Source organism: Leptinotarsa decemlineata, unplaced genomic scaffold, assembly GCF_025532065.1.
Source record: "Leptinotarsa decemlineata unplaced genomic scaffold, Ldec_3_MD MMD2_tig00001719_RagTag_RagTag, whole genome shotgun sequence".
Lineage (NCBI taxonomy): Eukaryota > Metazoa > Arthropoda > Insecta > Coleoptera > Chrysomelidae > Leptinotarsa > Leptinotarsa decemlineata.
Window position 1 is genome coordinate 1,042,199 of NW_027412569.1, and position 12,923 is coordinate 1,055,121.

Consider the following 12,923-nt stretch of genomic DNA (forward strand, 5'->3'; position numbering starts at 1 on the left):
TTCCCAACTTTCGAAAAAATGAAATCCGAGGGATTAGTTACTACTATAATATATTAATTTACATACTTAGCTATCCAAAGATTGGCTGAATGCTTATGCCCGTTAGGGTATGCACAAACAAAAATTAATTTTGGTAATTATAAAAATAATAATGGGAATTATTCTACTTTGGACCAAGGTCCTTGGTCTTCCACCATATCCACCATGTATAGGAATATTCAATACAAATGAAAGAAAACAACACTTAAATAATATTGTGCATATTGTTTTCTATTATTATTATTTCTGTCTTCAAGGCCCGAAATTTTCCAACTTTTCCAAGTCGAAAAAACAGCGAAAAATTAGGAATTTTGTAAAATTTTCACTTCAAAATTTGTGCACTGTTCAGGACTGTTCTCTTTCTTGGGAGAAATTAAACTTTTTTGAAGTTTTCAAACAACTTAGAATTTCAAAGTATGGTATCTCCAAGTTATGCATATTGGGAAATCTCAACCTTCTCCTGGTTCTTTCCCTTTTCTTATTATCTCTTCCTTTCTTTTCTCTCATTTATATTTTTTTAATTTTTATTCATTTTTTTACTATTATTTTTTTCAATCTTCACGGCCCTAAATTTCCCAACTTTTTCCCAGGTCGAAAAAGCAGGGGGAGGCTTCCCCCATCCCCTCATGGCGACGGCCCTGATGGCAACATGTTTTCAATGCTTACTTCCCATAGACTCGATTTTATCTATGATTCCTAGATACTTGAAAAAATTACCAAGCCTTCACAAATTGAATTACATGGACGCAAAAACATTAAAATATAAAAATACAGGACCATTTGCAGAATGAAATAATTTTTATAAAGGGAGGGTTCATTCCATTGGGACACCTACAAAAGTTTTCGGAATTGACATGCAGAAACATCCAACTGTTTATAAGAACTAAATCAATGACGAGATGACTTGAAAACCCTATTAAAAATTGTATTATGATGTTTTCAAACACACACTCAATCTTCTAACCAGAAAATGTCATTAGATATTAGTTCGCCAATAAACTATTTGTCTCATTCAATCTTAATTTCAGCTCATTTGTTAGATGATAGAGGACTTATAGAATATCAAGTAAATGTACTTGATGCATCTAATGATATTTTCAATAACGATTCATGACTTTCTATCAAAAAACGAACCAATTTGGTGAGAGACTAGTTGCCTATCCAGAAACCCATTTTTTTTTCTTCAAAAATACTTGCTATCATTTTCAGCACGTTGTCCGCAAACCAATGAAAATTCTTTGAACTCAAAAGTCTTTTCGCCGACGTTAATGAAACTAAATTTGTTTGTTAAGAGTAACATGGGTCTTAATTTCATGAAATTAGACTCGTAATTCTAATTCCAGCAGCGTCGCAGAGGATTACTTGATTGATATTTAATAATAATAATAATGAATTTATTGCCCATCAAAAATAACAAGATAAAAAAAATACAAGAGAGAGAAAAATAAAAACACTTTGTATTTGATGTGCAAATGGCTTTTGGTTCAAGTCGCGAATTTGCATTCGCATCTGCTCTTCCACCAATGCCGAAAATGTATAAAAATAATATATTATATTAGGGCTTGAAGAGAAGAAAAGAAGAAAGGAAAAAAAGAAAAGAGGAGGTAATATATAGATATAGAAATATGTGAATGGCTAAAACCTTTTTCAGGATTCTCGCCGCGGACCTAGTTATTCTGAATGCTGAACGAATGATGTTTAAATATACTTTTAAACCCAGTTCCTGGTATGTTAAAACAATTGTTTTTCCATTTATGGAGATAATTTATTGTGGTGGAGATATTATAGGAAAAAGATCTTTTTAATATTTCCTTTTTATGTACATTTATGTTTAACACTATCTTTTTACGCAAAGTCAGGTTATGGACATCTGTTCTATAAGACAAATGTTCATATAAGTAGGGAGGATTCCTATATTTGATTATTTTAAAGAATATGCTTGTTGCATGAAAACGTCTACGATTAAACATAATTCAGCCATTTCAAATCTGCTAATTTGTGTGAAATTCTGGACCTTCTGATACCAAATAAGAACCTGATGCAAGAGTTTTGAACTTTTTGTATGCGACACCTGTCGTTCTTGTCTGAACATAAATGATAAACAGCTTCACAGTGGTTGAAATGAGATAAAACTAATGAATCACATAGCATTTTCTTGACATCTACATTCAAATATTGCCTATGGGGATATATATGTTTCAATGATGAATTAACAATTTTGAGTTTGTAGGTTACATGTTCATGAAATTTAGTTTATGATCTATGGTAAAATTGTTTATGGTAAAAACGCCTTCAGTAAGTTTGATATTATTTGAATTAGCTAAACTTTATCGAATCACAGTCAGTGACGTAGAAATGTGGATTACGCATCATTTAAGTTCGGAAAGGTGTTTTGATATTCGTCGTCCTCTGAACAAACTTTGAAATGAAAATCTGTTCGGAAAGTAGATGGAAGACGTATTCAAACTGCTAGTACATTTGTATTTTATCCGTAGAACAGCATAGGTAATAATGAAAAATAATTAAATCAGATGCTCAAAATGATAACCTTGACTTGCAATACAAGCATCAAGTCTTCTCATCGAGTGCCAAACCCGTTCAATTCCAGGGGTGTTACGAATGCCATTAAAATGAGGCATATTTCTCACGTTATTATATAGACAACTGTTGTCGCAGAAACAAGCGATTTAAGATCTCCCTCAAAGAAATAATCCAGAGGGTTTAAATCTGGAGATCTAGGTGGCCATGGTTGAGATCACCACGACCTATCCACTAGTGAAAACTGGAATGAGCAGGTGCATAAACCACATATTTCGTCTTACTAGCAAAGGTACATCCTCCAACAATTCTGGCAATGTGTCTTCTAAGAAATGTCTATATTTCACTCCATTCAGTCGAGGGGGAAGAAAATGCGGCTCTATCACCACACATTCCCGGCCAGACGTTCCATGGAAATTTGTGCTGAAATCCACTTTCTACAGTAGCATAGGAATCTCGTAGGCCCAACAATGATTGTTATGGTAGTTTATAACGGTGCCTCTTGAAAAACTTGCCTTGCATGTGATAAACCAAAACATCTCGCTGTAACAGTGCCTGTACCCGTTGCTTCTGGTATGGATACAATAAATTTGTATGCAAAACCTTCCAAACACTTCGATGACTGGCATTGAACTGTGCAGCTAATTTTCGGGTACTCATTGAAGAATTGCCGTCAACTACTTGAAGAATTGTTTCCTCCACTTTCGCGCATTTATAGTTAGTATACACACGCCTGAAGACGCTCTTGTATAGCGAAAAACGTGTTATGTTTTTGTAAAACTGTTTAGTGAAAATGAAAATGAAAACGAGCCACTCTGAATTACTTTTGGTACAATGATTTTCAGGAAATATAAAAAAATACCTCAACAATAGTATACAGGGGGACACATTTTGACATATTCACATTTGATGTAACTTTCTCTATGGTACCACCAGAGGTTCAATTGGTTCATTTATTTTGCATTATCAGATGTTTCATGATGAACAGATTCCAACAAAATCGAATACATTATGGTCTGAAGCTCATAGTTTGGAAGCTAAAAATTATTTGAGTTGAAAACGAGCCACCCTGAATGAACTTCTGTACAATCTGTTACCTAGGTTTCATAGATGTTTTTGTGAAGTAAACTTCAAAAATGTCTTATTTTGCCTAGTTTGATATTCTCTTCTTTTGTATTTGCCTCATTTTACAATGACGATTACCTACCAGGTGAAGTTACAATGGGGAATGTTCCTCCTGACGAAAATCAAATAGTTTTCATAAAAAAGTTCTAAAACAAGGCATTTTAAACTTATCATTTCAACCTTTTTCTTTAAAAAAATATTTAAATACTTAAAAAAGAGGAATGAAATAATGCTTTCAAAATTTAAAGGGATTCGTTTCTACTTCACCATTTGGCAACATCGGTTATAGCTAATAAAGGACAATGAATCTGTTACCTGTATGAGACAAACAAAGATGACATATTTCAGTTTTACTTATGTTCCGAGTTCCGAGACATTCTGTGACATATGACATTTTGTGCACCTAACCTGTCTTCCTCTATATAAATAAATAACAAAACAAATGGTGTTTATGTGGCTTGCGGAGGTGGTATTGAACTATAATTTATATTTTGCCTTAATTGTTGATTTATAAATATAATTTTCCTTTTTTAAAGTAGAATATCTAGGTACGTATAAATTATTTCAATTTGATATAGGCGCTGTTGCCAATATGCGAATAAGAAACAAATCCCTTTAAATATTAAAACCCAAAATATGAAACATCAATTTGAATACTTTTCGAAGTGAATTTGAAAAACTCATGAATTAAACTCAACTTTATTTTGTTCAAACTTGCATTTGTTGTAATAACCCAAATTGATGAACATTCCCCATTGGTGTTTCTATTTTTGTGAATTCTTGAGAATCAACGGTTTATACGCTTCGAGAACGGATTGAAATAGTGAGTTTTTACTACCAGAATGGAAATAGTGCTAGAGCTGCTGCCTGTATGTTCAATGATAATTATCCAGGAAGAAATGTACGACACAAATACGTTTCGTGATTATTGAACAAATTTATGGAAACTGGATCTGTCAATAATAAAAAGCATAACCGTTCAGGAGTTATCAACGATTAAGCTATTTATACTGCAGTTTTAGGGGACGTTGGACTAATGGAAAATTCGCAATCTCGAGAATCAGGAATCAGTCGTACAATGTTTTTCAGAATCTTTCATAAGTACAAATTTAATTCATATCAGATCAGACTAGTTTACGAATTGAACGAAGATGATTTCGATAGACGTATCGAGTTTTGTGAATGTCTCACTGAACGAATCAACTTGCATAAGAATTTTTTGTATAAAATTTCTTTTTCGGATGAATGTACATTTAGTTTGAATGGAGAGGTGAATCGGCAAAATTGTCGACATTGGAGTGATACGAATCCTCGTTTATACCGTCACGTTCATACCCAACGACCTCAAAAACTGAATGATTGGGCATCAATAGGGCAATTGAGGAGGATATGAATTTATTCGAAAACGAAATAGTTTTTCAGCAGGATGATGGTGCACCTCTTCATTATGCAGCTCCAGTGCGACAATTTTTGGATGATCATTTTCCTGGTCGCTGGATTTGCAGAAGAGGTCCTACAGAATGGCCACCAAGGTCTCCGGATCTCACTCCTGTAGATTTCTTTCAATGGGGTCATTTGAAATCTAAAGTTTATGAGATAGAATCAACAACATTAGAAGATTTGAGAGAGCATATCATGAGGCATTGCAGATAAATAACTCCCGAGATTCTCAACCACGTGAAGGCGGCAATGGAAGCTCGTTTGTACCATTGTATGGAAGTTGGTGGAAACGTTTTTGAACATATACTATAGAATTTTTTTCCCACTGTCCAGTCATCAGATTTTGATTCAAGAATTAATAATAAAATCTCTTTTTCTGATTTATTGCTGCCATATCTGCCTCTAGAACGAATATTTCAAAATGTGACCTGTATAATTGTTGACCTGTTTTTTATTTTTCCTGCAAATCATTGTATTCGGGATGGATCGTTTTCAACTCAAATAATTTGTAGCTTCCGAACCATAAGTTTTAGACCATATGTTCTATACTTTGTTGAAATCTGCTCAACATGGAGCATCTGATAATGCGAAACAATATAGGGTGATCCATTTGGAAAAAATTGGTGACATGCTCTGGTGGTGCGATAGGGGAAGTAACATTTAATGTAAATATGCCCCGTGTATATATATATATATATACACATATATATGTATATATATATATATATATATATATATATATATATATATATATACATATATATATGTATATATATATATATATATATATATATATATATATATATATATATATATATATATATACATATATATATGTATATATATATATATATATATATATATATATATATATATATATATATATATATATATATATATATATATATATATATATATATATATATATACAGTACGATGCAAATGTATGGAATAAATTCGATATTTACAAAATGAGCGTCTTTCGAGAGAAATCCAAAAACAGGTCAACTTTAATTTTTGACGGCCCATCTCATGATATTCATATGAAAGACGTTTCGTCACCGGTGTGGGCGTGATGACGTAATCGACAATTTTTTTAAATGCAAACAGGGGTCATGTGGCACCTCATTCAAAAGGTCTACTAATCATTTATTCAACGGTATAACCATGCCAATATTCATTTATACAAGATGAACCAAAACATGTTATTTATTGAAGTACAATAAAATTATAATAAATGTTCAAATTGATGACCTTCAGCTATGATGCAATGTGAAAGCCGGGCACTGAATTCATTTCTAACGTTTCCGAGAACTTCGGGGGTTATTTGTGCATCTCCGCTCTGATGCGTTCCTTCAACTCTTCTAAATCATTTGGTCGATTTTGGTAAACTTCACTCTTCAAGTATCCCCATGAAAAAAAGTCTAACGGGGTCAAATCCGGAGACCTTTGTGGCCATTCGATCGGCCCTCTTCTTCCTATCCACTTTCCTCGGAAAACAGTATCCAGGTAGGTTCGTACATCAACGGCGTAGTGTGGGGGCGCCCCATCCTGCTGGAACCACAAATCATTTCTATTTGGAAATAGCTGATTCAGTTGTGGCATCAGATAATCTTGAAGAAAGTGTAGATACCGAGCACCAGTTACGCTTTCCTCAAAAAAGTATGGTCCTATTATCTGGTTGTTCAAAATTCGGCCCAAACATTCACTTTTTGTGGATATTGTGTGCTATGCTCTTCCATCCAATGTGGATTTTCTCTTGCCCAGTATCGATAAGTCTGACGGTTTACGTGACCGTTGAGCATAAAAGTAGCTTCATCTGAAAATATTATATTTTGTATGAAACTCCGATCTCTGTGCGAGCGCTCCATCATGATTTCGCAAAATTCGACTCTTCTGTCAAAGTCATCTTCTAACAGTTCTTGGACCAGCTGAACTTTATACGGATGCCACTTTTCTTTTTTCAACACTTTAACAACAGTCGATTGGTGTAAATTATTATCCAGTGCGACTTGCCTCGTACTGGTATGGGGGTTTTCTTGGAACGCAAGTACCATATCAAGTTTTTGGACTTCTGAAATTGATTTTCTACCACTTTTAGGGAGATCTTTATTATGGCCCGTTTCTCGAAACTTTTTCTCAATTTTACTTATTGTTGATTGAGAAACGGGTTCTCGGTTGGGGTATTTCGCATTGAATAATTCACGAACTTCTGCCTGAGTCCTTACTTTATCTCCACAGCCAATCATAATTAAAATTTCGATTCTTTGGGTTTCTGTTACTTTCATTGCCAGATTATAAGTGATTTAAATATTTTTCTAGAAATAATGTCAACCGCTTCAATGATACTTCACTTCAATGACATTGACTAATCTCAAGTAGAGTGTAGGACTTTTATCACCATTTCTTTTTTCTAATCAACAAAAACAATAGAAGACAGTACGATACTTTATTCTCAGTGGCGGTGCATAGCATTATTTGGTTCAACGAATTACTATTATTTGTTATTCCAGTCTTCTGAATACATATTGAAACCATTATACCGTTGAATAGACGACTAATAGACCTTTTGAATGGGGTGCCACATGACCCCTGTTTGCATTTAAAAAAATTGTCGATTACGTCATCACGCCAACACGGGTGACGGAACGTCTTTCATATGAATATCATGAGATGGGCCGTCAAAAATCAAAGTTGACCTGTTTTTGGATTTCTTCCGAAAGACGCTCCTTTTGTGAATATCGAATTTATTCCATACATTTGCATCGTACTGTATATTACAATAAGTGCTTTGTAACATTCTGGCATGCAAATTTCCACGTACCCATAGAATCATTGTGCCAATAGAGAGATATTAACTTCGTTTGAACTCGATCAATTCTATTTCAGAGATCACCTACAGATTCCAGTCAGCACGACCGGAAGTGAGACAATTACTATTGCAATATCTGCTTCCGTGGTTGCATAATATGGAACTTGTTGATCCCAACATTCCTCCAATCAATATGCACATTTATCAGGTTTGTGATGGAAATATCCAAAACGAACTTTTCTATTGAAATGATTTTGATTCTTTCAGTTTTATGCCAGTGAAGTTGGGGCAGAACGAAAAGAAGGTTGGGGATCGGTGGAAGCCACTGAAATGGTTCTGAATAATATTTTCTATATCACTGCAAAGGTGAGTAGTACAAGATCATTTTACTTTAATTCAATTCAATTTCAAATCAATTAATTCATTCTGCCAAGAAAATAAATGCTTATTATAGGGGACTATCACTAAATGCGAAGTATTATAAAATAACATAAATAAGATATTTTACAATGAACACTTCTTCCTCTTGAAGATGATCATTTGGTGATCGAAACATGTGTCGAGGTGTTGAAATAACGCTTTGGTGTTGGGAAAAAAAACTCCAGTAATATACATACCTAACCTATATGATACTTGAATTTTGTGATGGCATAGTGCTCCATTATTTTCTCTGGAATTGAATTATGTATAATGATCATATCATGAAATATCTACTTTTTTCAAAATTTTTTTGTATTTCAATTTTTGACAGTAATTTGGTTTGTCTTTGACAGTAGTTTGGTTTGTCTTGTGGCATGATTATGAATATGTCCAATTTGATTAAAATTCAAGTTTGATTTCTTTGTATTCTGTTTAACAGATTGAAAGAAATACCAAGAAATAATTTTCACCTGTGCTTGAATTATTTCGAGGTCACGAAAATGTTTTCATAAAATATTCATAAGAAAAAATTTCCAAGGATGCTTTGGTAAAAAAAGTTCACAACATATTGAATTTCAACAAATTTTGTAGCCTCTCAAAGTAAGGAAAAACCCAAGGACTTCTTGAATGATTTTTTGGATGTAGGCAGCGGGATTTTTGGTCTTTCATTTGCAGGATGTTGAAAATTCCGAAATAATACAGTGAAAGATATTTTTTGCTGATTGAAATGAGTTTTTTTTTATGCAAAACATCTTGCTTTTTGAATTTTTTTATTTAATTTTTATTTTTGGTTGATAATATATTCATTTATAATCTGGAATATTCAATTAGGCTATAACAATAAAGAATGTTGGTCTAAGAAATAGATAATCATACTTTTAATGAGAACTTTGAGAAGAAAAATACAATTCAAGAAAAATATTTACAATAAATGCACGAAATGTCTTATTCAAGTTTGGATGCCTAGCCTCCAGCGTCGAAAAAAAATCATTTGGAGATTTCTAAATGCTGACAGATTATTTTGTATTTCTTGTACCACATGATGAATTTATATCGTTTATGTAGCCCCAAAGAAAAAAATCGAGAAGGTTCAGACCGAGGACCGTGCTGGCCAGGATATTCTTCCACTCCTTTTCATCCATTTTCTTTGATAGGTATTTGTAAAAAATTGCCGTACTTGGCAATCCATATACTTCTGCGCACGTTTACAGTTACTTCTTCTAGCAAGGCAGGTGGATCGTTATGTAAAAATGGTGAACACTGTTGCTCGTCTAATCCTCTAGGAGTCTAGGTAGTTATTATACCAGACAATAATTAACTTATTTACTTGAACTCATTCATCTGTACAAACAATGGAAATAAAAAAAGTGTATCAGTTTTGATTCGCAAAAGCATTTCTACGCAAAATATTCTTCTTTGTTGATGGCCTTGTGGTAGAAAAGTGTGTACACGCTGATTATGATGTGGGTAGAATAATTGTCTGCGAAAAATTGGTGCAGCTGTGGCCTTGGATGTAATTCGTATTGAGTAAGATCTGATATATTTTGCATATGGTATTCTCTTTAATTGACGAAAATATTTGGGGTGATCATCAAATGACATCGCCTTCAAGCTATGCATTATAGGCATACCTAACAGGCCTTCTTACAGGTCACTGTCATTTGAATCATTGTATGTAGAGACTCGGACTGTCGCAAGACAGTGTGTGTCGCCTCTGTTTGGAAAATGTTGAAACAGCAGAGCGCAAACTTTGTGCCTGCCCCGCTGGATACCGAATCAGGTTTTTAGAGTTCGGCAGAGCCGTAATTTTTAAATACGGACCTGTATTTTTTGTTGTAGTTTTTGGATCGTAGACGTTCACTTCATACTGATAAATTAAATTAAATTTTATATTTCGGGATTTCTCGGTAATATTCGATTATAATTGTGTGAATTATTTCCTTTTAAATTACGGCCCTGGAAATTGGTTGACTGAGTTGAATAAAAACACAATAGCAACTTTCACGTCTCCCTATGTATCATAGAGTTTTTCGAGTGTTTTTTTTTTAATTTTTAGGTACCTATTGGCACATCAAGTGCCAATAGCAAAATGTGGACAGATTTTCAGTATATCTGCGAATAAAGAAGATATAGGCAAAAAAATAATTTAGGTTTTTTTATTTTTCCTGTATATCTCCAGAACCAAAAGGGCTATATTCGATTTCTTTACATCATTGAATAGGTCTCTAAAATACACAACTTTGCCACAATTCAACACACTCTATCTCTTATCGTTTACGAGATCCCCATGTACAGAAACGAATTTGAATAGCCCTGTGTATCCGTCAACACAGAATATGTTTATGTTGTGACAGGTTTGAACTCCTATAATTAGAATTGTTTTAATTATTTTTTGTCAGTAGATTGTATGAAAAGTTTTGTCCGTTTCGAAGAGTCTTCTTTAAACTGCAATATCTCATTCAATACTTATTCAATTCAATCGAAATAAGCGCCATTTGAACCAGTGCATTTTTTCCAACGTGACACAAGTCGATTATTCGCGTCAGCACAATAATTTCGTGCTCGGGATTCGATGTAGTCGACGAAGGTCCAGAATTGGGGAAAGTTCTACCAGTGAGAAAGTTATCGAAGTGCTTGAAAAGATTGTAGTCGGTTGGCTAGAGGTCTGGGAAGTAAGGTGGGTGAGGCAAAATTTCGACGCTCAATTTGTTTACGATTCGGACGGTAATTTGTGAGCAGAATCGGACTTCTTCTGTTGACAGGTGCAGGCTACTGTCAATGTGAATCGTTACTTTCCCACAGGCACCGCTCTGAGAGTGCCTTAAGGATTTTCCTGTAATGCTTGTGTTTTGTCCTTGAAAAAAGTATTTATTGAGGTATGACGCTACAAAAATACATGAAAATAAAATGGACAACATTTTTTAATAGCCAAGTAGTTTGAGCTTCATATTTTTTATGTTCCACCAAATAGGTCTATAAAATAGTAGGCTATGAAATAATAGTTTGACATTGTCAGCCAAAAACGTCAAAGATAACACAACACAACAAAGTTTTTGTTTCGGGGTTGAAATTAGATGATTTTAATGTATTTCCACGTGTTAAAACCGAAAGTGACCATAAAAATTATATATTAGCTCTTGTTTTCAAGATATAGTATCATTATATTAAATATGTATATTGAGTTTTCAATAAATGAAATATTTCATCACCAACAGTTGGTACACATGTTTGTTTACATAACACCCCTCTCATCAGCTGTTCTTAAGTAGTAAACATAACCTATGTGAGTTTGTCAATTGTACGCACGTGGTTGCTATTGAAATTATCGTGTGAAGTTGATTTTTAAATTAATTTAAGTGTTGATCTGAAATGCCTCGAAAGTGTGTGAATTCTGTCGATAGCTTTTGCTATACATGTGGTGAAATAACATTTAAGGCTCAGAAACGTAAAATGACACCTATCGTTAAGACAGCCTATGAACATTATTTTGGTGTGAAAGTTGGGGACCAAGATAAATCATGGGCTCCTCATATATGTTGTAATTCTTGTTCCGTCATATTGCGAGAGTGGCTGAAAAATAAAAACCGGGCAATGGCTTTTGCAGTACCTATGGTTTGGTGGGAGCCTACCAATCATACAGACGACTGTTATTTCTGCTTAACTCCTCCCATTAAGCAAGGTTTATCTATGAAGAAAAGAGGAACGGTTAAATACCCCAATCTCCCATCTGCTCTTCGGCCTGTACCACACTCAGACAATTTGCCAGTCCCTTCTCCACCCAAAACTATGAAATTTTAGAGGAAGGTGATGAAGACTGTTTAGAAGGAGCAACCCATCCTTCTACATCCTATGACCCTGATTTTGAGGTAAGCGATAGGTCTAGTGATCCGCACAGAATTAGTCAAGCAGAGTTGAGTGACCTTATAAGAGATCTTCGCTTGTCTAAGGAAAAGGCTGAGCTGTTAGGGTCAAGACTACAACAGTGGAATTTTCTAAAACATAATGTGAAAATATCTCAGTACAGACAGCGTCAAAAAGATTTGCTTCCTTTTTTTGAGAAAAAAAAAAAACCTCGTAGTTTGTTCTGATGTTAATGGTTTGATGGACTGCTTGAATTTGGATCACACTCCATCTGAATGGAGACTGTTTATAGACTCTTTAAAACTAAGCTTAAAAACTGTACTTCTGCATAATGGAAATCAGCTACCCTCTATTCCTATAGGTCATGCAGTTCACATGAAGGAAACGTATATAAATATGAAAACACTTCTCCAATCAATCAAATATGAACAACACAAGTGGCACATCTGTGGTGATCTGAAAGTCATTGCTATACTCCTAGGAATGCAATTAGGGTTCACCAAGTACTGTTGTTTTTTGTGTCTGTGGGACAGTCGGGATAGAAAATCTCACTATAAAAAAAATGAACTGGCCTACACGAGACCTAAACCCTAATGAGAAAAATGTAGTTTACGAGCCTCTTGTAGATCCTAAGGATGTTCTCCTTCCCCCATTACATATTAAGTTGGGACTAATGAAAAACTTTGTG

At 34.2% G+C, this 12,923-nt stretch overlaps 1 protein-coding gene across 2 annotated transcripts in view; it reads left to right on the forward strand.

The window, feature by feature from the left end:
* The window catches only part of LOC141482664 (protein furry-like), a 43,058-nt gene that overhangs the window by 14,781 nt on the left and 15,354 nt on the right, over positions 1-12,923 (forward strand). For both annotated transcript variants that reach the window (XM_074176246.1, XM_074176245.1), the window contains exons 3-4: positions 8,032-8,162; positions 8,222-8,320. In XM_074176246.1, coding sequence (XP_074032347.1) covers positions 8,032-8,162; positions 8,222-8,320 — 230 coding nt within the window. The remainder of the gene's footprint in view (positions 1-8,031; positions 8,163-8,221; positions 8,321-12,923) is intronic.